This window comes from Aquila chrysaetos, chromosome 10 (assembly GCF_900496995.4).
Source record: "Aquila chrysaetos chrysaetos chromosome 10, bAquChr1.4, whole genome shotgun sequence".
NCBI lineage: Eukaryota > Metazoa > Chordata > Aves > Accipitriformes > Accipitridae > Aquila > Aquila chrysaetos.
This window is the reverse complement of record NC_044013.1, coordinates 19,198,422-19,222,810: the sequence shown is the minus strand read 5'-3', so window position 1 is coordinate 19,222,810 and position 24,389 is coordinate 19,198,422. Positions and strand designations below refer to the sequence as shown.

General features: G+C 40.2%; 1 protein-coding gene across 9 annotated transcripts in view; it reads left to right on the top strand.

Moving 5' to 3' along the window:
* Positions 1-1,940: 1,940 nt before the first annotated feature.
* AGFG1 (ArfGAP with FG repeats 1) overlaps positions 1,941-24,389 on the top strand; it is a 37,317-nt gene continuing 14,868 nt past the window's right edge. For 8 of the 9 annotated variants that reach the window (XM_030027599.2, XM_030027598.2, XM_030027597.2 and 5 more), the window contains exons 1-5: positions 1,941-2,221; positions 11,701-11,794; positions 22,131-22,246; positions 22,782-22,944; positions 23,965-24,121. In XM_030027599.2, coding sequence (XP_029883459.1) covers positions 2,055-2,221; positions 11,701-11,794; positions 22,131-22,246; positions 22,782-22,944; positions 23,965-24,121 — 697 coding nt within the window. In that variant the 5' untranslated portion in view covers positions 1,941-2,054. The remainder of the gene's footprint in view (positions 2,222-11,700; positions 11,795-22,130; positions 22,247-22,781; positions 22,945-23,964; positions 24,122-24,389) is intronic. The other variant, XM_030027596.2, reaches the window with a different exon arrangement.

The window sequence follows — 24,389 nt, the reverse complement described above, 5'->3', positions numbered from 1 at the left end:
AGGTCATTTAGGTCATTGGCAAATCTCCAATGTTAGCATGTTTTGTGGAAGGCAAAAAAAAAGAAACCTTCTGAATAACAAGAACATCAGCATTTCAGAGAGAAGTGAAAAATTAGAGGAAGCAGTGAGAATTTGGTCCTTATAAGACTGGAAATATTTGTGTTTACTCTTAAGAATGCTATTTAAGCATTTGTGATTGTTTAATGATTTAGTGATGTTTATTTTTCACTATGAACAGCTCCTGCCATCCATATTAGAAAAAATTGAGATTGGTGCTGGGTTTAAAATTTAGGACCTGTTAATCAGCTCATGTAAATCAGCACATCCAGAGAAATCAAGAGGAGGAATGCCAAATTACTGATGCTGAACACCTAGTCCTAGATTTTTTAACTAAAACTATGAGGAAAATACAGTGGATCAGATCTTGCTCCTACAAAAGCTAAAGCGAATGTGTGTACTGACGTCAGAGGTGCAAAACTTGACCCTAAATGCATTGCATTGGGAATCATTAAACCTTAAAAGATTTTAATCATGCATCGTGTTGCCGTGCAGTTTTGCAAATTAAATCACCAAATTACAAAGCACATCCATATTTTTTTTTCCACACTGATTTTGCGCACTGTTGAAAAATACTCCTTTAGGCACCTTTGCAAGGAACAAACACGTAGTTTGTAGACCAGCGGCAGATTTGAGTTCAAGCCAGAGCCAAGGCTTCCTCAAGGATATCAGCAGATATACGTGACTGCTGGCTCCGTTTTCTTTCCTTTGATGAGGGAAGCGTCCAGTCGGGCACCGACAGCCAGATTCCCGAGGGGAAACCGTGCACTCTTCATCTCCGTAATAAAAAAAGACAGGGACCCGTAACGACGTTCTCCTCACGAATCCCGCTGCCTTGTGAAAACCGCACCGACGATTCCCGCCGAGCCCTTGTGAAGCACCGCAGCCACCAGCCCGGCCCGGCCCCTGGCAGTCACACCGCAGGCGGCAGGGACCCCCCCGGCAGCCCTCTCCTGAAAACGCTTCCAGCTCGGCAGGCTCGGCAAGGCTTTGTTGAGCCTCCTACAGGGCCGCCTTCGCCTCAGCCCCTGCTCTCACGAGCCTCCATGACGGAATTTTCAGTCTTCTGGGAGACGAGGGCAACCTGGAGGGCCACGGGGAGCGCTGGGGCGGGGAGCGAGGCCGGTGTCGGCCGCCTGATGGAACAGACCCCTCCGCCCAGCTGGCCTGAGCCCGCCCGCACCGCCTGGGGCCGAGGGGCGTGTGGAGAACGGCGGCCGCGCCGACGCCCCCCCCCAAGACGGCCGCCCCCTCCCCAGCGGCCGCGCCTGGCGCTCACCCCGGGCGGGGAGAGGGCGCCCCGGGGGCGTCGCGGAGCAGCCCGCCCCGAGCACACCGCGGGGAGGGGGCGGCCCCCTCCTCCCCGAGGAAAGGCGAACCGTGCGCTTTACTGCGATTTTTCCCTTAGGATTCCCCGCAGGACTGCCCCGCGGCGTCCCCTCCGGGGTCGCATCTCTCCCCGCTCCTCGGAGCAAGCCCCCCCGCCCCCGCCGGGTCACGCCGGGTGACACGGCCCCGCCGGCGGCGCCTCCCCCGGGCCGGGGTCGCGGCGGGCGGGGGAGCGCGTCCTCCCGCGCGAGAGGGGGCGCTGCCGCCGGCGGGCGCCTTCGGCTCTGCCGCTCCGCCGCCGCCATCTCCTTCCCTGATCTCATAAAGGTGTCGCGCAGGTTCCGCCCGGGCTCGTCATTCAGCCGCCCGGGGCCTGGCGCCGCCGCCGGCCTCCTCCGCGCCGCGGCCCTCGGCCCGCCCCTCTCCCCTCCCGCCCTCCCTTTCTCGCCGTGCCGCCGGCCGGCGCAAGCGGCGGCCGCGCTCCCGCCCCGGCTCAGCGGCGGGCGCCGGTTGCCCTCCCCGCCCCTTCCTCCCCTTCCCTCCCCCCCCTCCCCCGCCCCGGCCCCCTCTCCCGCCGGCCGGGCCCCGGAGCGCCGCCGCCGCCGGGGTGTGAGCGGGGCCCGGCGCCGTGCCGTGCCGTGCCGTGCGGTGCCCTCGCCGGCGGGGCCATGGCCGCGAGCGCCAAGCGGAAGCAGGAGGAGAAGCACCTGAAGCTGCTGCGGGAGATGAGCAGCCTCCCGCCCAACCGCAAGTGCTTCGACTGCGACCAGCGCGGCCCCACCTACACCGACATGACGGTGGGCAGCTTCGTGTGCACCTCCTGCTCCGGCATCCTGTGAGTGCGGGCGGGGGGCGGCCTTCGGCCCCATCCCTCCGGCCGGCCCGGGAGGGGGGAGGGCGGCCCCGGTGCCGGCGGGGCGACCTCCGCCCCAGGCCGGCCTTCGGGCTCGCTTCGCCGCCGGGAGACGCGTCCGCCGGGGCGTCGGCGGCGGAGCGAGCCGCTACGCGGGGTGTAGCGCCTCGCCTTTGAGTTTCGCTGCGCCTGCCGTTTCCCCCCGTGGGTTTCCCCTTCCCTCCTGGGTCAGCCACGTCGGAGGGGAGCAGGCGGGGGGGGGCTTTCCGGGGAGGGGACGGCAGCCGGGAGGCTTTCGCGAGGGTGTCGGCTGAGAATCCCGGTCGGAGCCGCCGGGGCGGGAGATGGCGGTTGCTAGCCGGGTGTGCGTGCGCGGGGCCGGCGGGCGGCGGCAGCCCGGAGTTGGTCCCGTCGCCGCTCCTGGGGAGGTGTTCCCCGGCACGTAGGGAGTGTAAGCGCTTGACCCACGGCACGGCGCGGGGAGCGCCGCCACCACCCTGGAAGTAACTCGTCGAAGGTGTAGTTAATTGAAGAAGTGCTGGGGGAGTACTTTTGGAAGGGGAAGGGGGCAGGCACGTGGCTGAACAGTTCACTTCCATGACAGCCTTGTGAAGCCGTGGGGAGGCGAAACCCATCGTGAATGCCAAGTTTAACGTTTGAAAAAGCTTACTTTAATGTGAAGTTAGATTACCAGCCTAGCCCTTTGCATCTCGAATTACGCTTGATAGCTTGTGAGACAACTCTCTAAACTCTAGCTTAGAGGATAAACTCTAGCCTTAATAGTTTAATATACTTGACCAGAAAAGTAGTAGAAGGTTTTTTCCTTACATCTATTGCTTCCTACAAACTATCTATATAAGCCTTGGAAAGGGATTGGCTCTGGTAATGTGGATTGCATTTTTCCTGTTCCTCATTCCTGCATGGGCCTCTCCACTACTCCTCCTTCCTTTCCCACCCTTCCTCCTCTGACATAGTGGGTATGAAACTAAGAGTTGAGATCAGTCAGTTCTGAATTTCAGTTACATATACATAACTGGGGGGGCGGGGGGGAATGCTACTGTCTTCGGTGTAACTGCTTCTCTAGCTAAGTCTGTTAGCTTGTTTTATGTTTCTGTGGCATTGTGCTTATGGAACGGAGCAGAATCAAAGAGTGGCCAAAGTAAGTAATAAATAGTATGTCAAAGGATACAGGCTTGTGTTTGTAAGGGTTTGAGTTCATAGAAGGCATTCAGGAGCCTGAGCTAGTTTCTGTGCCCTTACTAAGAAGGACTAGAGTACCCCACACAGGCCTTCCAAGTAAGGTCTGGTGTTTTAGAACAAAGTTGGTAATTATACTGAGGTGCAAAACAAAGCAAACATGTTAGTTCTGTGCTGAATTTACATGGAACAAACTGCCTTTTATACTACTAGACAGCTAATTAGTCTTGGGTTTGTTTTTTCCCCTTCTTCTACTTTGTGTAGACTTTTGAACAGGCTTGACACAAATACAGAAAATACATTCAGGGTATGGAACTGAAAAGAGACTGTAGTTTTTGACATGTACATGCTATTTAATCAGCCAGCTCTGGCTATTGTTTGCTCTGTTAGCAAAGTGTTATTTGTGCTGGCATGTGAAACTATTTTAAGCTCCTGCACAGAGCTTATTTCATGGTTGCACATGTTCTTACTGGTTAAACTGACAGCATGATAAAACTGTTTCATGAGAATATTTCCCTTTATTTTTCAGGCTTCTTGACCTTAATAGACAGATATATCATGAGTGCTGCTGAGATGTTTAGCATGGGTTCAGTAAGATTTGTTCCTTTTTATCTGTTGGCTGGGAGGTATGGATTACTAAAGTGCATAGTCCAATTTGCAGTAACCAAAAGGATGTACATGCAGTGAAACAGATAGTAAGCAGGGCACAGCTGTCACTTGCTGTTAAGTTGGCCATCATTTGGATGTTACCATGCTTAAAGGAGGAAGACTTTTTCTGAAGAAAAGTTGTTAATGTATTGGTATTCTAATGAAATGCAAATAGCTCTTTCGTTCTAAATATGCAGTGTTTTTGTGTTGCTATAAAAAAGAAACCACAAACAACACTTTTAGTTGTTACAGCTAGTAACACCTACACTTAAAGCTGGAGTAAAGGACTGTTAAGAGGACTTAAAGCTTTCTTCTGAAATAAATTTGGGTTCATTCTTTCATCACTTGGAAATGCTTTCAGAAATTGTGTGTGCAAGATCATATGCATTGGTTATCCCACTGGCTAGGTTCTAAGGTGTTATTTTTGTTAGCGATGAGACTTAGTGTAGAGATAGGTCATGTCTGTTTCATAACTAGGAACTGTTATTTTTAACAATTCTATCAGAATAGTCCTTCATACAACTTGTTTATTTACAAATGCTTTTCACTGTAGAATTCCACAGTGGAGGAAAATGACTTGGGAAGAAACCACATAATGGCAAATAAGTGTAGAAGTACTGCTGCTTCTGTAGTTCCTAATGGCTGCTTGCTTTCTACCTCGTAATACTTGCTTTACTGTAAGGCTTTAATAATCTTATTACTTCATCTTGTTTGTATGCTATGTGAATGACTTGTATTGCTTCTTGGTTTAATCAATTTTTTCTAATCTGGTGCAGGAAGTATTCTTGGAGTCAAGCAGACCAGTTTTTTCAAGTATGAGGTGCCCAATGCAAGTTTAAAATGCTAGTACATTAAGAAGTCTCCTTCAGAAAGGTTTCTCAATTAATTAAAAGTAGTCGCTAAATTCCATATAATCTTAGGCATGTTGTTCTAGATACAGGTAACTCTAAACTTTTTAAATCTAAAGTCTAACTTAGAAAGTCTAACTTTGCAAGTTTTCTGAAGTGTTTATTCATTGTCCTGGCAAGGACAGTCTATTCAAACCCAAAACCTTCATTCTGGAGCCATCCTTAATTTCCACTAAGGATACTATGTGTAGAAAGAGCGCAACTCTATTTATTACTAGATTTAGATTTTAAAAACTACCCTTTTCTTAACTATTTCCAAAAATAGTATGTCAGGCTTGTTCAAGTACTGCTAAAAACGATGAGAGACCTAGTGACTTTGCTAAAAAGATCTGTTTCTGACTTTAATGTTGCAGGTGAGTCTCGTCAAGTTAAAAATATGAATAACACAGAGGAGGTCCTTTTCTGTAATACCTAGGTTTTAAGTTTTCTCATCAGATTGGGTTTACCAGAGCAGAAGTTTTGCTGTGCAAAATGGTGCATGCAGGAGAAAGTTCATGGATAGTGGTGTGGGTAGTGGCTTCCTCTTAAAATACCTCTGCTTGTTATCTGTGTTTAAATTCTCTTCATGTGGAAAAAAGCACGCTAGCATCACACAAGCTGTGCCTAATTCAACTTTTTGGTATTGGACAAGAATATAGGATATGTAGAAATATACACACAATCATTTCTTCCCCGAGAGTGGGAGGAGATGCTCTAGAGGAGCAGTCTTGTCAGGTCAAGGATTACGGTAATACAAAACTGGAGGACTCTTCTTTCTTATAGCAAAACTGTGTCTCGGGGAAATGTTGGCAGAGGGATTCTTTTGGTTTGACAGAAGTCCTTTGGTTCAAGGAATTATGTTGGTAGCTATGTCTGTTGTGTTTCTGGATGCTACCATGTGTCCTGCTGACAGTGACATCCTTCCCTTTGTCTTATTAAATGCCTTTTTGCCTTGCTTCTCAGCTGTCTGTGCGTATCTTTGTGTTCAAGCACTTCTGTACCGCTTCTGGTCAGCCAGCTCCTAACTTTCATAAAAAGAACACCTTTTTAAATTCTTGAATGGAAAATATTCCAGTTTGACTAAGAGTCCACTTCCACAAGTTTGGTACTATACAAATTTTTTTATTTAATCTTGACTTTTTTTTTTTTTAATACCTGCTTTATCTATCTTTAATGTGATAATTAGGACATTCCTACCCTTTTTCCCGCTGCTGCCCTCTTTACTCCCTCCGTTCCAACTTACTGAGGAAGTCTCTTGTTCAGATGTTTGCACTTCTGGCTTGTGTCAGGAAGGAGCAACAAAGAATGTTTGGAACATATGGTTACCGTGGGGAATGCTAAAGCTCTTTTATGCTATTTCTTACAGTTATTGGATCATGTGGCCTTCTTTTGGCTGCTTATAATATTCCTAGTTGAAATTTTACATTTAAGATTTTCCTGGGTAAGGGACTTCTGTATCAGCCAGATTGAAATATTTGATGGCAGATACTAGTAACAAACTAAAAAATAAATCTTTGTGCAATGGTGGTGAATTATTGTCCCTTTCCCCAAATGGCCTAAATAAACGGTGTTAGAGTGAAGGTGATTCTGGTTGTGTTGGCATGACTTTCCAGTCCTTTTTTTCCTTTGGAGCATGTTTTGAAAATGGCTCTGCATCTTATATGTATGTCTATGTGTGTATATATATATATTTTTTTTAAAGGTATTTCCTATATTACTTGTTTTCAGTGTCATGGCTGGAGAGCAAAGGAAATGTCTATACCACAGTGAATACTATGCAGTTCAGAAAGGAATTTTTTTTATTATTATTAAGAAAAAAGTTAAATTAACCTTGACTGTGCTTCTAAATGTGTGTGTGAGCCCTTTGCTGTTAAAAATAAATGAGCTTGTGAGATGGTGGAGGGTCTCCAGGGAAGTCTACAAGTATCAGGAATGGCCAGTACTGCTTATATTCTCTTTTGCTAATAACAATAGCATAGAAATAATAACGAATGCTGTGACATTGGGTTTTCTAAAGATCGTTTTCCAAACACCTGGAGATGTCGGGTGCTCTATGATGGCTTGGCATTTGACTTGCCTCATTAACTTCCTGCTTCTTAGGGGATCAGATTTTGCTGGCTTAGACTTGAGATCATGTTAGAATCTGATACAGGGAAACTTTAGCAGTGTTGAGTAGCTGTGTGCCCACTGTTCCTCCCACAGAAGTGACCCTCTATTCCAACAGAGCCCACTCTTTAAATTTTTTTCCCTTCCCAGCTCTGGCCTTTGCAGACAACTTTGCTGACATGTGTTTGAGGTGAATGCAGGAGTGCCTGCTCTGCCAACAATTACAAGTTCAACCATAATTTGCTACTAAATTATGTTAGCAACAAATGTTCACTTGACAGTGATTTGAATGTTTAATATTTCAATTGCCAGACTTCAGAATCTTGTGTCTGTGGCCTTAAAGCTTCCTTTCTTTGTGAGAGCACCAGTTTTAACAGTGCTCTCTGAGGAGCAGAGATCTCATGTTCTGCTCATGTTTGCTGTAGCTGTCCCTATGACAGGCTGTGTCACTAGAAGCTCAGACTGATTCAGTGGAGGGTCAGTGGAGGATAGTCTCATAGCTGGAAGTTCCAGTCACAGTGCTATTCCACAGAAGTAACCATTGCTGAGCGTGAAGACGTTGGCAGTGATGAGTGGGATCAACGTGTGGGATGTTCTAGCTGTAGTGTGCCAGGTAAGTGCAGATGGCAGAATAGTCTTACTTGGTCATCTTTTGCAAGAGCCTCTTAGGAGATAGCTACGATTTGGATTACGTGCTGAGGTAGCGTTTGGTTGCTGTCTTCCTCAGGGACTCTGTAGTAGAGAAAGGAGTAACTGGTACCACTGCACGGGTACAGGTTGCAAAGATTTGTTCAGGTTCAATTTAAATTTAGGCATTATTAATTTGGACTAAGGGACTATAATCCATTTTGTCCCCTGTTAAATAGGGAATACTGTAAAGCATTAGAACTGTGCAAAACACTTGTCAAATACATGGAAAGAAACAAAGCAAGTGGTAGATACATTTCTTTAAAAAAGGATTGTTTATTCCTCATAAGGGATAATTGTACTTGGCTGTCTACCAGTAAACTTCCCCCATATGTACATGAGTTGCTTGTGAATTGTTTGGGTCATCAACTAATCTCTGTAGGTAAGGAAGGGTATAAAATATCTTAGGATTTTGGAGTAAGAGTAGCTTTAGTACTTAAGCTTGGTTCTCGAGTTCTGCTTCATAAATTCCACAACTGCTCTGTTTTAAGGAGGTTCTAGTCAGTTCATGGGTATAATGTTACTGAAAGTGGCTCATGCTTGTTAGAAGTCATAAAAAAATAGGGTTTTAGCTGTTCTAATGGTAGAATCAAAGTAACTTATCTAAGGAAGATAGTACATGTTTTGGGTTGTGTTTGTATGCTGTATAATGGAGCCTCTTGTCTTGAATTCCTTGTTCCAGTCTGACTTCTTACATTGCTTTAGTGTAAGAGGAGGCTTTTCATAGGCTTCCCCCCACGCCTTGCCGTGTTAAATAAACAGAAAAAATACTTGAATGTATAGTACTGCAGTTTGATAGTTAACTTTGCATTTATGGCTATTAAAGTTATGTTCAGGATTTCCAATCTTCCTGTACCACCTATGTGGCAACATGCTTTCTTTCATCATGCAAGACATCTGATACTTCTGTGTTGTGATCTGGCACTTAGGAGTGGGGCATGTCTTCCTCCTTTAGCAGGAGGGTGTAAAAGAAATGAGAATTCATCTTCTCACATCATGGATATAATGTATAAATCAGGGAACTTTGTAACCTGAACCGTAAAACTCTAGAGCAGTCCTCACTGGAGAGAGAGGCATGTAGGAAGCCTCTAGTTAGGCTAAACAAAATCTTGTCTATGTTTTAAGTACATGTATGTTCTGTTAAACAGCAACACTAAATGTTTGTTAATGTAAATGCTTTAAAGAGCCCTAGTAGATCAGTGTAGAGTAGGTACTGCTTAAATAACTTGTGCAGTGCCTTTACATTGGAAACACAGGTACAATATAGCACTTAAACTATACTTATTGTAAAAATTAATTTTCAGCAGGAGCTAGTGTGAAAGTTTAGATGTACTACCTGTGCTGAAAAACATGTGAATGTCTTAGCGAATAACCCTAGCTTTTCAAATAGTCATGAAATAGTTTACAACTATCTAACTGTGCATCTTTCTTAATTAACAGGAGGAGAGTGAATTGAACAGACTAAGGTAGACAGATCCACTTTTATACTTAGTGTAAAAGCAAGGGACAGTGATTGTCATATAATATTTGATGGAGCATATTTATGTGAAATGCCAGGTGGATGCCAACTTTGTTTCTATGCTGTCACTTAATATGCGATTCTACGGAGTCACTTAGTGAAATGTGATTACTCATGTACAGACCAAGAAGGTGTGCTTAAAAAAAAAAAACAACAACCAAACACCAAAAAATAAACAAAACCCAGACAACCAAACCTAATACTAGCACCAGCTCTGAAACAATGAATTTTAACTGCATAGAACTCTTAAAGATTTTTTTTTTGAGGTTGCATCATATGAAAATGATGAAAATACTTTAAAAAAATCTTAGATAATAATACAGTATTTTAATAAGTGTTGTTTATTTGTGATGTAGACGTGGATTTGATTTGCAGCTAGATGAAAGCTGTTAAATTGTTAATTTCAGTTTACCAAGGAATTTAAACATTTTGAGACAAGAAATGAATTTGCTGATGTTTGAGTTGAATAAACTGTCTTGAAACCTCTCTCAGTAACCTTAATAAAACTTCTTCTGCCTTCTTGTCAAGGTGTTGAACCATGGAGTCTAATTTGAGATGCTCAGATTTGAAAAGTTTGCTTAAGCAAACAGCAATCTGTAAAATTAATTCTCATATGCCAATAAGTTTGTATATGTCTTCTGCTTTTGAGGTACCCTTAAGTTCATTGCATTTCTTAGCAAAATACAATTAATTGTTTATTTTTATCCAAGTGTTTCAAACATTGAGTGTCTTAAAGCTGTTTTTTAATGAAACTTGGGCTAAAATGTTACTGCTTAGTATTCCAATCAGTATTCATCTTTTAATTAAAAATGTGGAAGCTTTTTTTAACACAGGATCAGAATTGTCTTACAGGTATAGTGTGACCTTAGGTGTCAGGGTGAATTTGCAAGCTAAATGCACAATTTTTTTCTCCATTATACTTATTGAGAAACTCAAAGTACTAAAAAATTTCTGTGAAAGTTGAGTATAAAGTGTTAACATTTGGAACAACCTATTTTTGTCATACACTGTTTTGATGGATAACAATTTAATTTATAGTTAGTTTTCTTTAAACTCCATGATTATTCCAAGAATACTACTAGTCTTAAATTGGATGTCACTGATTTTTTTTTTTTTAATTCCTAAAAGCAATCTGAACCAAATGTATAACTAGAGTGTAGTAACAAATAGAAGCAATAAAGCTAACTCTTATCAGTTGATTTGTTAGCAATTTATTAGCCCTGTATTATATCCCTGGAAAGTTTCCCTCAACTTCCTTTCTGGAAACTTTCTTCTCATGTACATAACCACAGAATTTTATGTTCTTTGATATCTAATAGTTAATGTTGTTTTCTTTTTTTTTTTTAAGATGGTATCGCAAAAATCCAGGCATGATTAATTTACTTGAGTGTTAAACTAACCCCATTGTATTGCCTGAGTTAGTGTCTCCACTGTTTGGTGTATGTGGGATGTAATGTTCTTGTTTCCATTGAGCAAAACACAGCTTGATCTTAATTCTAAGTATTTGTGGGCAAAAGCAGTAGATAGCATGTATTTAAAGAAAGAGCTTAAAAAGAAAGAAAGGTTTTTCTTATACTGGCACTGTTGCTCAGCAGGATTTTTCTCTATGCTTGTGGGTTTTGACTGAACTGGGTTTGACAGTGTTAGGGTTTGGTGGCACAAGTGACTTGAGTTTCTGTTAGCACTGCTGCAGCAGTCTGTAGCATGGATGTGAGAATGGTCTCAATCTTTGCTTAAGGCAGAGCTGCTGAAGTTTTGAGCTATTGCATTAGTAATGGTATCTCTCATTTGAGAGCACATGTCTTTTTGCTTTTGTTGCTGTTACTTGTGTAGTGTTCAGGAGGAGGAAGATGACAGACCTGTGGATGGAGGGGCAAAAAGTAAACTAGAAAAAAGATGCTGGGAGGAAACAGGAAATATAATTAAAGCAAGAGAAAGAGAATCTGAGCTGGGAAGTTTGGCTTGAAGAAATCTAGTCATTGGGTAGAAGTTGTAGTAAGAACAGGTTAAAGTGAGGGAGGAGTTGGAGGGAAAGAAAACTACAAAAGAGGAGCCCAGGATTGAGAGATGAAGGGTAGAGGCAAGGGTGAACAAGTTTGGGGAAGCAGATTAGGATTAAAAAAAAAAAAAGTCTAATTATGTTTTCGTAAACTTGTGTAGAAAGTGTCAGAGCGAGTTTGCATGTGCAGTTATAAACATTGGTTTCTGCTAAAGCTCAATTATTTGACTTTGCATGCTGAATGTTATTTTGAGATGAGCTTACACAGCCTTAAATTGTATGGCAGTACCAAAATGAGTGCATTTTACAGAGATGGCTCCTGAGTTTAAAACTGACTGACTTCTGGCTATAATGTTAAAAGTGATTGTATGGTGACAGATTTCCTGAATACTGACTAAATACTTCTTGCTTCTTTTAGACGGGGCTTGAATCCACCCCACAGAGTGAAGTCAATTTCAATGACTACTTTCACACAACAGGAAATAGAATTTCTGCAGAAACATGGAAATGAAGTAAGTATTATTTGAAGAATGTCAAGTGGTTTTGGCACTTTTAATATTAAACTTTAAAACACTACTTCAAATGAAATAATCAAGTTTTCCTTTAAGTGGTGCTTCTGAAGAGCTTGTTTCACTTAGCTGGCTGATCATCATAATGTTACTTGTTATTGCCCAACCCAGACAGTCTAGATTCACATGATCAGTATTTCTGAATTGGGTTTTCTTTTGCTTTTGCATGAGGAAATATGCATCTGTCTTTTACTTTTTTCTGCAAGCCCAGACCTTGAGACTGACTGCAGCAGTGTTTCCTGAAAGAGCGTACCGTGACAAAAATAAATCTGTTGCTTGTAGCTGTATTTCTTCAGAGTAGGTGTCGAAAGTTTTCTGGTAGTTTCAGTAGCGTCTTTCTTTAATGAAAGTATATCAGTGTTGAAGGTTCTTGAAGAGAGGAAGGAAAGGGAGAATTTTTTTCCTCTACAGATTGTTATCCAATAAGTGTCTACATGTTTAGAGTGGCTTGGGGCAGCTTTGAAGACAAAGTTCTAGTGTACTGCCTTTTTGTTCTTTTTAATAGATGAAAACTAAATCTGAGGTGAATGTTGGATTGGCTCTTTGGGGACACGTGGAGCCTGTAAACCCTGGATGTGGCTATTGCTGTCTTCAATTTGAGAATGAAGTTTGTATTTTAATACAATACTATAGCATTGATGATTTTAGAGGCAGCTTTTGCTTCTGTTCTGAATCAGAAAAACTTCTATTTCACTTTGATTGGATGTGTATTCTGTTTTAGTAGAACTATTGATTGTAGGCTGTAGAGTGTCTTATCAGCATGTTCTTCTGAAGCTTTGTGGGGGTAAATCCCATCATTAGCTAAAATGCTGATACTTAACTTTCTTAAATTTGGCCCATTCATAAATGTCAGGTTGAAGAATGAAAACAGAAGTAGCAACTTTTTTTTCTGTCCTGGTAAATATGCATTATTTGTTGAAATAACTGTTAGTGGATGATTCCTCTAGACAGAGCTGGAGCAAGGTCTAAACTCTTCCACATGTTCTAAAATACTCCTAATGGCTTTGACTAGGTTTCTTTGGAATTGTTTTGGCATGTTAAAGCTGCATAACACTGCATATATATGTATATACATATATGTGTGTGCATGTATATATAGCATATTGCTGACTTTTTGCATAGGGAGAATAATAAAAAATCTTTTGTGGGTTCAGATATAGTGTGTGGGAATCTCTTTCCATAAAATTAGATTGTAAACTCTAGCTTTCCTTTAAGCTTCACAAGTGTAAAGGAAAACATGTGTGTGTGTACCTCCCTCCCTGCATCTGTTTTAATTTCAATTTTTCACTGAGTCTGCAACAGCTAGAGAATGCTACCAGTTTCATTTTTCACTGATCTGGATCCTTAAGTGATCCCTACTCAGTTGGTTACTGTAGTTGTCCTTCTCATTATAGACCTGACTAGTCTGCCAATCATAATGATTTAGTTGACATGTAATTTATTATTGACATAAAAAAGTTCACAGATCTCTGCAATGCTGTACTATGTTTCAAAAGCAGGGGTCTCTGTGTTTGTAGTACTTATTCCTCTAATTAAGTATTGCAATGATTTAAATGAGCTACCTCATAAATGAAGATGTCCTCCTGAGTTTAGTTTTGGGTTGTTGGATAGCAGTGCATTGCCTTAATTCTAAGTAATACTGAATAGGTATTTGTAATTGCAGATGGTAGATTTAAGAGGTGCTCAAATACTGAACAGAAATGATACTGTTTAAACACTGTTAGAAGTTTAAAATCTAATTAAACTTGTTTTCACTTTGTCATGCTGTATGTTGCAGTAGTTAAATACGCATTTTGCTTTTTCTTGTTAGTGTTGGACTTTGGAATACTGACCTGCAGATAAGATAAAGTATTAGGCAGATGAACTTCATCTAACCTCAAAAAAAACCTTCTTTGGTTAGCTTGCTCTTCAGCATAGGTGGATCTGGTGTATATATTAAGAAATGAAATTTTCTAGGATAAACTTGTTCAAACATGGAACTGTCCAACATTTTAGAATGTGGACATCTGAAACAAAGTATGGTCACTGAATGGTTTAGATGTTGTAACATTCAGGTTTTTTAGTTCTGCAGCTATATGTATAAAAAAAAAAGCTCAACTTTTTGAATCTAGTATATTTAACTTCCATTTTTCTGTACCTTCTAAAATACTTTCATTCCCACTTTGTCCTCCCAGTCTTTCTTCAACATGGCCAAGGCCTCTGTGGTAAGCCTACTTGCTTCCAGGGGAGTAGATCATGGTGTACAACAGGGAACTTGTTCTGAATAGAAAGGAAAATAGCAAGAAAGTTTCCCTGAGATAAGGTGGTTATTAAGGTGGTGAGTTGTTCCTAGAGGAATTAGTTTTCCACTCTCCTTCAAAGAGTATTTATAAGGTCAATGTATTATAAGAGGTTGAAGTTCTCTTAAAAAAAAAAAAAAAATTTCCTCATATCTGAAATAGTAACTTTTCCCCAGTTGTTGCAAATTGCCATCTTTGTGGCACACGTGGGTAAAATGTTCAGTTACTAAAAGGCTTCCACAAGGCAACTGCTTTGGGAAGAGATTATTCAGAGCAGCTTCTCTTCAGGTGTGAGACACCATCTTCTTCCTGGTATATACACCTCCAAAGAATGTCTTTCTGGCACAGGTAACTTGAACTTTTTTTGGATGAGTTTTTACTGCTTCAAATACAGATTTAAATCTTTTTACTGTATCAGAAGACACCTATACTTTCGTGTTGCTCAAGTGCCTTCTGAAGTCATTTTGAAGGATAAAGGCAATTCTGACTCACCGGGTGGGATTTTTCCCCTCCTTGTTCTCTTCATGAAGAGCAGTGTGAGGTATTTTCACGCAGTATTTTCATGTTAGAAATAATGAGGAGAGAGTGGTATGGAGATGGTTCTGTTGAATACTCATAATCAAATGATGCTAACATTGATTAGGCCTCTGATTCAGTATTGCAATGGTAGTAGAAACTGAACTCACTGTTTGCAGAAAGTGGAGGTGGTACTACTCTCATGTTGCCATTATAGCTGTGAATATTTTTTCAGAAGCTTTCCCCTGAAGCTGAAAAATAGTATTATGAGGCAAACCAGTTACACAGTTAATTTTGAAAAGTGCCAGGTATTTTACAACCTTTCTGAACAGCCTATTCTAATATGCGTATGGTGGAAGATGATGATTTGGATGGTCTTGTATTTGGAAAAATCTGTATTCCTCCAGCAGCAAAGACTCTGTTTACCTGAGCTAATGAGTAGAATGCTATGCGGGTACGCTCAACTGCTTGGGATTAGTTTAACAGTGCTTAATTTTGTTTTAGTGCCAGTCTTTCTGACTCTTGATAGCACCTGTACAAGTACCAGTTTCCTGTACCCTTGCAGAACTAGTAGCAGTATGGGACTGATTCAGAGCTGGTGTTTGGCCTGACCAAAATGCTTTCCTAGAATCTCCTTCACTATTGAATGTGGCCTAGAAACCCTGGAGGGAAAAGAGCACTACTAAGCTGGAGCTGATGAGTCCTGACAGCATGAGCTGTGCAATCAGGTGTCCTTGTAGTACATCCCTGGTTCTGCTAATACGATACAGAGATACATGAGCTGATTGTGTATAGAACAATGTCTTTGTTAGCAGGATTTACTAGCTTGGACTCTGTGGTGATGAAAGCAGCTATATCTTCTGGACCCAAACTGGCTTTGAAATCAGTATACTGGCAGTATAGAATTCTTTTAAGCTACAGAGATTAATGAATAATATTGACATCAGAAGTGCTGAATTACTAAACAAAGCTATAACTTGCTTACATAAGGGAACTGTTTCCAAATCTTTCTTCCTGTGGTGAGTGTTATGTTTTGGAACATAGTTTTGTTGTGTGGTAATCTGTAGTTCTTTGCACTGTCAGCATTACATTTGGTGCATAACTGAGGATATTTTATTGGGAAGGGGGAGGGGGAGGAGAAGAAATCTAATTTGGCGTTTACCAGACTCCTGAAAGGGAATATCTCATTAGAGCTTTTTAAACTAGACTGGCATGTGTAGTCTTCCTGTGCAATGGTATGTCTGGGTCTAAACAAGAAGTGCTGTAGGCCTAGTAGCGTGCTTTTCCCTAGTTAAGTGCAGCTTCTACCAGCAGAAGTACTTGTCCCACTATAGCTTTTCCTTGCCATGCTGCCTTCACTGCATACAAGAGAAGGTGGCTTCGTGAGCAAAAACTTAATTTTGCTGGCCTAACTGAATTTTTATTATTCCTAACTAGCACAACTATGCTAACAGGAGTTTCTAAAGTGTGGTGGTGGCTCAATGTGTTGTGTAAGCAGAAGGCCTTTGTCTCTCCCATATCCGCCTTCCCACACACACTGGAGATCTGTATCAGTGAAATAGTTATGACATGGTAAAGTGTTGTTTGGTAGTTGAAATATGTAGCACTGGAATAGAAATAACTGACATCTCGGGTTGTCTGAGGCTTTCTGCAAAATTTGATGGCTACTGCTGACTGACTTCTTTTATTAGAAGTTTTTTTCATGTGCCTGTCCTTCCCCAACTCTGTAAAAACACACACAAAAACCCCCCAAACATGACAACAAACCTAGAAGCAAAACCAAAAGCTAAACATTTGTGGAAAACGGGTATGTTTATGTTCTTCTTAGCCTTTGAGCCCTGCCTGGAGCTCCTGAAATCATGAAATATTTCCAGGAGGCTGGGTTTTAAACCAGAAGCCTTTCTGGTCAACTTTATTTTGTGGAGTACCAGACGTGCAATGAATGGGATGAGTTCTTTGTTCCTTTCTGTCAAAGCTGAAAACAAGGGTAATTACTCAAACTGTAGGACTACAAATGTAAATAGAGTATGGAAAACAAGATGGGTAAATGCATTATTCTAGGAAAAAACACTTCTCCCTCGAATAGCTGTTGAGTGCAGATTCAGGGAAACCAATGGTATGAAAAGAAATATAGGTAAAGACTTTATTATAACATAGAACATGCACTTGGCCCAATTTCTCCTTTCAATGATATATTTAAGTTATGGCAACTCAGTTTCTGCCTTGCTACCTCCTGGGTTTTCATCTAGGTCAGGGTGAGTAGGTTGAAGCTGGTTGTGATTCTCTTTCCCTCTTTGCTTCATGCTGTATTTACTGATCTAATTCTGAACTTCCCAGTATCCAGTTGCCAAATGTCTAATGACATCCCTCGCAGGATTGGAGCTTGTTGGCAGAGAACAGGTACTGTTCTTCCCAAACCCGGTGTAAAAGGATTCTCATGAACTTTTAAATTTCATGAAGATAACTGCTGAATCTTGTTTTCTACTTATTGTTATGTTACCTGGCAAGATAAAACTTTGCTTTGTCTTGGTACTTTGCAGCTCCCACAATGTAATAGAGGCAGACAAAACTTCAAAGTCTTGCTTCTGTCAACCCTTCAATAAAAGTAGACTTTCAAATACTGCATACGCTTGATCACTCCGACTTCAATGCTGTCTTTTTTTTTTTTCTTGCTGCATTGGTGAACCAGTGGGACATGGACTAATTATACTTTTCAGGGACAGTGGACAATGATTATGGATTGTTGGATATGTTCCACTGTTTCTAGGGGCTTCCACATAACTTGAATGTTTACTCTTGGCTCCAGCTTGCCAGACTCTTCTCCTCTAAGCAGAGCATTTTGTTTAATAGAGCTTTGGTTATCAAAAGGAGGAGTATAGCAAGGCTTTTGGTGAATGAACAGAGCTTTTGAGCAGAGGCTTATTTGTGCTGCTGTTGCAAAAAGAACAATATTGATATTAAATGGCTGAACCAGAGTATCACCAAGAAGATGGTGCAATGTAGAAGGATTTCAGAAAGCCACAGAATTTTTAGGCCTGGTACCTTAATAGTAATGTTGTGTAACTTTGTGGTGAGTTGGGATGCTTCTTCATATACTATCTGTAAAAGCAAAGGAATGAGTAATTCTGTTAAAATGGAGCTTAAGATGTATTACAAAACTTGGGCAGTAGCATTTTCCGAATCAGTCTGATTTATGTATGGAGTAGCTAGAGTAGAGAGGTGTTTTGAAATACATGCTCTTTGGGATATCAAAGTCAAATTTCTCAAAGCATATAATCTGAATTTTTGCTTCTTTTGAAAACTACTTCCTTGGGGTTTTTTCTCAAATAGTAAGTTTGTATTAGAAAACTAAGAAGAAAACTTCATGTTTAGTAGAGTGACTTGTTGCTTAAAGCTTGGTTTTGTACAGATTTATATGCCCTTTACTGCCTTTTTACACTTTTTTCCCCATGTCCTGCAAGTAATGGCTGTGCAAGAGTCAGTACCTACTGTAAATAACCATGTGTTAATTTGTTCAGGTGTCCTGCCTAGGCAGCTGTCAGGCCAGACAGAACACAGAACTGAAGCTCACGTTCAAGTATTGGCAACTAAAGTTGTCAATCTGATTTTTCTACATTTCCACTAATTATTTTTCTTTTGTTACAGTTAATCTTTTAGTATCTCAAGTGCTGTCAAATTCAGATAGTGGATTTAAAAGCTGTGATTAGTGGGGAGTAGTCAGAGTACCAAAGATGTAAATGCTGAGTGATCATTCCCCACCATAACTCAACAGCAAGTTATATGGCATAAATTTCCTTGATCTTTATCATAAGAGTAACTTTTAAATAGCTTTGAAATAAAAAATTTGATGGCCTGATCAGTAAAAATATTCACATTTCTCACAGCAAACTTTTCTTTGCACAAGATTTAGTACTCTTAGTTGACTTATTTTAAGACTATGGGAAAATAACTATTTCAACAAACAACAGTTGTATGACGATGTGAGTTCTGTGTCTGACAATTTTTTTATTTCCAATTTTGATTTCATCCTGTGGTATTGCACAGCACACTGCCATTTGCTTTTTTGTAGATAGCTGAAAATTGTGTATTATGGCTTGCCTGAAGCATAATCAATGCAGTATTGTGGACCCTTGTCAAGTCAGATGATAGTAACAAAAGTATAGCTAGAAAGAGCATACAGGTCACCAGCAAACAAGGAAAGACAATGGGCCTTTTATTGTGTTCTGAATGCTTGCTTGGAATGGCTGCTGATGTTCAAAGCATTGTGTGATACTTCATACAGAAATAGACAAAACTGTGCCTTTTAATAGTTCCGTGTGTGATAGATACTAAAGCTTTATAAAATTTGGCTTTCTAAAGGACTTGCCTGTATTTAAGACTTCTAAGAAATTGTACTTTCTCTGAGAACTCTTTGGGTAAAGAAACTTATATGAAACTTAATTTGTATCTCTGGTGTGGTAAAGTTTTAACCTGTGTTTGTATAGCTACTGCTGTCAAATTCTGTTAAAATGAGAACTTGTTGCTGAAGCATGTGTGATTAAGTCTAGGTTCTTTGGTTGGTGGCTGTGTGGTGTTGTGTGTTGCCCATTAGTAATACTGTTCTCTCTGCTACCAGTAACAGAAAACAAATAAGAGTGCCTGGCAGGTTTAATTAAATAAATTACAGTAGTGACTTAAGGTATATTTCAGTTGTTACTGCTTTTGTGTTTAGGTATTTAGAAGAATTTTATTTGCTCCAGGAAACACTTTTGGAAGCCTGCTTTCTGAAGGTTTGCAAAAATTGCAATGCAGTGCAAGAACTGACACCTTTAAGGAGCTTGCATCATTTTAAACCACCAACGTGTTTGGACAGCATAGTCCTCCTTCGTACCTGTTTGCATATTCATAGAACTGTTACCTACTATAGCTGCATAGCTGGTAAATGATCTGAAGTTGGCAAATCAAGGTAGACGCTGTGTTACTTCCACTACATCATCTTCCCCAGAGAGGTTTTCTGCCACAATGATCTGTGACTACACAGGACCTTGTTTTCTGATTTCTCTTATAAATCGTCTGTAGCAGTCAGGAAGGCTTGAGACTATTTGACACAGAATTGGTTTGTTTTTTTTTCTTTTCCCCTCACTCTGAATGCTTAGGCACTTCAGGGTGAAGATGAAGTAGAAAACTGGGAGGGAGAAAGGTGAAAAACTGGGTTGTGGTTTGACTGTTGCTGTGTGTTGGTCTCAGTACAGGTTTCAGTGGTACTAGTGACATGGTAATTGTGATGAGTTTCTTTGATCTGACTTGTTTTGGATGGTAGGAGAAAGGAGAGTAATTTAATGGCCTGATATGGGTGGGGAAGAGGACCTCATCTTTCATTCACTAGCACATCTTAGACTGGATGCAAACTGATCATCACGGTACAGCCCTGAGTGTTATTCTACTAGGTGTGGGATCAAGTAGGGGCTGTTCTAACACTTGTCTTTCTGCTTGTCTGAAATTAGGCACAACTTTTTCCTTTCTTCAGTGTTTCCTGATGTTCCTCCCAATACTGAAGTTGGGGTTGGGGGGGACTGTGTAGATTTGGACACCACCAACTCCTGCTGTGAGGCATTCTGTAACTAGCCACAAACAGGACTTCTCTTTCTCCTAGCAATCATATGACTACTAGTTGGTACAGTTATACTCACAAATCTACATATAGAAAGACTACTGCTGGCCCACATCAGACTATCCACTGCAGATGTTTAAAGCTATACCCATAAATGTTCTGACTTTATAAATCTTGTCAGCAAAAAGTAGTGCTTATGTGAAAGATTGCTACTAATAAAATAGTGCTTCAAGCTATTATTTTAGAAAAGACTTGTGGCTTTTTTGACTAGGTTTATATCTTCTAACTTTGTATGAGGAAGTATTAAAGAAATACCTTCAGTTTCATTTCACCTATTACCATACTGCAAATAATGACTGTTTAAATTACGAACTCAAATCAGTGCATTGAACTTAACCCTTTGGTGGACTACAATTGCTGAATGAATGCTAAGTAGCTGAGTTTATTTGAAGTAGGAACTACTGATCTTATTTTTAGATGAGCATCTAAATCACTAATTTAGAGCCATCCTTTGATCATTAGATCTGTTTCCTATTGTTGTTGTTTGTCTCTATCCTGTAGATGACAGTAAGGACTGAGTGTTGGACATGCAAGCAGGCTATATAAAATTGAGACATCAAGTATGAAATACATACTTACACTGTCTGTCTAATCTGTTTAATCCTGAGCAATCTTTGAAATGACCTATAAGATTTATCACATTTGACAACTAGTGCTCCCGAAGATGCTAAGTTGCTACAATTTTGGTGAAGTTAGCTGGCCAGGTAAAGAAGAAAACGCCTGGAGAAGATGATGTAGTAGAAGTATCACAGCTTCTACCTTGATTTGCCAACTTTCAGGGTAATCGGTTTATGCAGCTTTTGCTGGTTAGAGCATGTGCTTCCTCTGAAGGTCATGGGGACAATGCTGAAAACCTGATGCTATTGCAGGAGTAGAGAGCAGCGTTTGTAGGAGGCATATAAGAGGGATGATCAGGACTATTTCAGAAAGGCTGTGGGGAAAAAAGGTTATGCATCATAAAAATAAAGCTTTTTTGACTCCACTTCTCTGGAAAAAAACCTGTTCTACAATAGCAATCTGTTTTTAAAGGGTAGCTAATGTTTGGTATATCATCTGGGTGTATATTCAGATTATTTGCAGAGTAGTCTTAAGTGCTTAAAGAAAACATTTTAAGTTTGACAAATCCTGTGTCTTGTTTAATTTTGAGAACAGTCACCTTTCCTCTTGTTTTGGTCAGGAATTGAAGCTGAACATACTGAGAATTTTGCAATTGCTTCAACTTCAGCTCACTTCTAACTATGATTTGAGAATTAAAGTACTGCAAGAGTACTTTTCCCCCTTTTCTCATACCCTCACTCAAATTAAATGTGTATGATACTGTAGAAATTGCATAATGGTAAGAAAGGCTGTTTAAAAAAAAGAAGTTCCTATACTCAAATAGTAATTTTAAGTATAAATATTAAACCTTAGATCCTTTAAAAGCTACCGTCTGGGGCTTATGGCATATGGAATCTGTTGAAACAGTTTAAACCCTGACGTACAGGTAAGGGAATGTGTAGAATTAGGTGAAGAAGAGTCTTAAAGATCACAAGTAGAAATCGGGTGCTTTGCCCCTTCATGAGTACATACTACAAATATTTTGTAGAAGCAGTATTTGATGGTGAAATTGGATGCTAGGATTTGCTTGCCCTGCTGTAACAGATGGTCTTTCAACTTTAAGTATTTAGACTAGTATATGGTGCACCAGTCAGTTGTTAAAGCAGCTCAGTCTGGAACAAAAAATGTGTAGCCACACACTTTTTAATGGTTTGATGTATTAACAGTTGTAAACTTAAATAGGTTTTGAATTAAGATATTTTCACTGATTAATCCATGGTGTTTTGTTTTTTTTAAGGTGTGCAAACAGATTTGGCTAGGCCTATTTGATGATAGATCATCAGCAATTCCAGATTTCAGGGATCCACAGAAAGTAAAGGAATTTCTACAGGAAAAATACGAAAAGAAAAGATGGTAAGATAGCTTTACATTTATGAAGATTGCCTCTATGACAAGAAGTGGAGACAGACTGTTATCCTCACATTAAGTGTACTTTCCTTCTTTTGTGCTCTTTGGACTAGATGGCACAGCTCTAAAGCAAAATGGTTTCTGGACTTTATTCAGGGCTCCTGCAGGAAGCAAAGACAAACTATTTAAAGAAGTTTCTCAATGTGTAGTTCATAGTGATGGAGCAGAAATGGCTTAAGGGAATGTCAACAACAGTGTAAAGTAAGGGTTTTGCAGGCTTTTATTAGGAGGTGAAAGGCATGTGTGGTTTGTATTAAGTGCTGTACGGTACTGATGACTTGGAATTCTAGTCCATTTTTAAAAAAATATCTAGCATATGTAAATAATGGGTATTTTGCAAACTACTGATATAATTTGTTGCAGGGTCAGTGGTTAAAATAGCAAAGCTGAGATCTACCAGTTCTCACACTTGAGTCTTACAAAAGTTGAGCAGAACTTTTCATGTTAAACTCGTAAAGACTATTGCTCTTTTTGAATGTAGGTATGTTCCTCCAGAGCAAGCAAAGGTGGTGGCATCAGTCCATGCATCCATATCGGGGTCTTCTGCTAGTAGTACAAGCAGCACACCTGAGGTGAAGCCCCTCAAATCTCTCTTGGGAGAAGCTGCACCCACACTGCACTTAAACAAGGGCACACCTAGCCAAGTGAGTAATGACAGAGCTGAAGAGCACAGAAGTGTTCAGCAGTACTTTTTCTCTTTCAGTGGCACAAGAATTCTTGCAATAGCAACTGTTACATAATATGACCACTAAGGACAACTTTTTTAATGTATTCTGTTGAAGTATATAGGTGTTTGCAGATCGGGTTCTAAATTAAGCTTGTTTCTATTGACAAAATTGATTTTTTTAATGGTTATTTTCAGTAAGCAGAATTTTCCAGTTTAATTTTCAAATTTAATTATGATTGTCTTTTGCTGAAATATCTCTAAAGTTTGAACCTAATGTGATATATTTTCATGTTTGTTTTTGGATTTGAACACAATAAAATAGCTGATACTGTTAACCATGAGATTAGTAGTGAATATGTGGATGAAAAACATGCATGTTCATTATTACTTGCTATGCATTCTGTAACTGTCTTATCAAGTGGCTTTCAGAGAGTGTCTGTATGCTGTTATGTAAATCCAAACAACAATACTTAGATTTTAGAGGGAAGACAGATTTTTGAAAAACTGTTTTACCTTTAGGATGCAGGCAACCCTTGAATGGACCTCCTAAGACTCGAACAGTAGAAGTTTGCAGCTTGCAGCCTTGCTATGAAATTCTTCAGTTTTTCTCTCCCTATACTGAATTCTAAAGTTTTTTTCAGAATGGAGTGAATAACTATTTTCCAACTTAATTTTAAGTTTTATTGCTTGTGTTTGTAAAGTATTTGCAGTTTTAAATACATAATTTTGAAGTTGCTTATGTGCTGCTACTTTATTCTTTTAGGCCCTATTATCCATGGAAATCTGCTGCAGAGTTCCTTTAAAAGCCACCATAGGAGCATAAATAGTCTTCCTCATGCTATAGGAGGATGGTCTGTGCTGTATACAGCATTTTAAACTTCAGAAATAAATGGCTTGTTAAAGAAATATGCTTAGTCTATCCTTCTAGTATTTTGCAAAAGTCAGTTTGGTAAAATATCGGCTTTTTTGTATTAGCTAAGTGAAATGTTGTTTGTAGTCTCCTGTTGTAGTTCGATCTCAAGGACAGCAGCAACAAGAAAAGAAACAATTTGACCTCCTCAGTGACCTTGGCTCAGATATCTTTGCTGCTGCTCCTCCTCAGTCAACTGCTACAGCAAATTTTGCTAATTTTGCACACTTCAACAGTCATACAGGTAAGTATTCTGAGCAGTGTATCCCTTTTAAATGTATAAAATGTAGTTTGAATTTTTTATTACTTTAGTCCAAACTTCATCATGAGGTATATGTAATTTCTGTGCCTTGAGAATGCTCAAGATTTCCTTTAGATCTTTATAAAGAATGGTTGAAGACATAAAGGTTGATAATCCTGCTTTTTGAAGTGGGAGTTGCTATAGCTATTTTCTATGATATGTATGATTGTTTCTGCCTACTACTAGAACTTTAAATTCTTTGGGGGAGAGA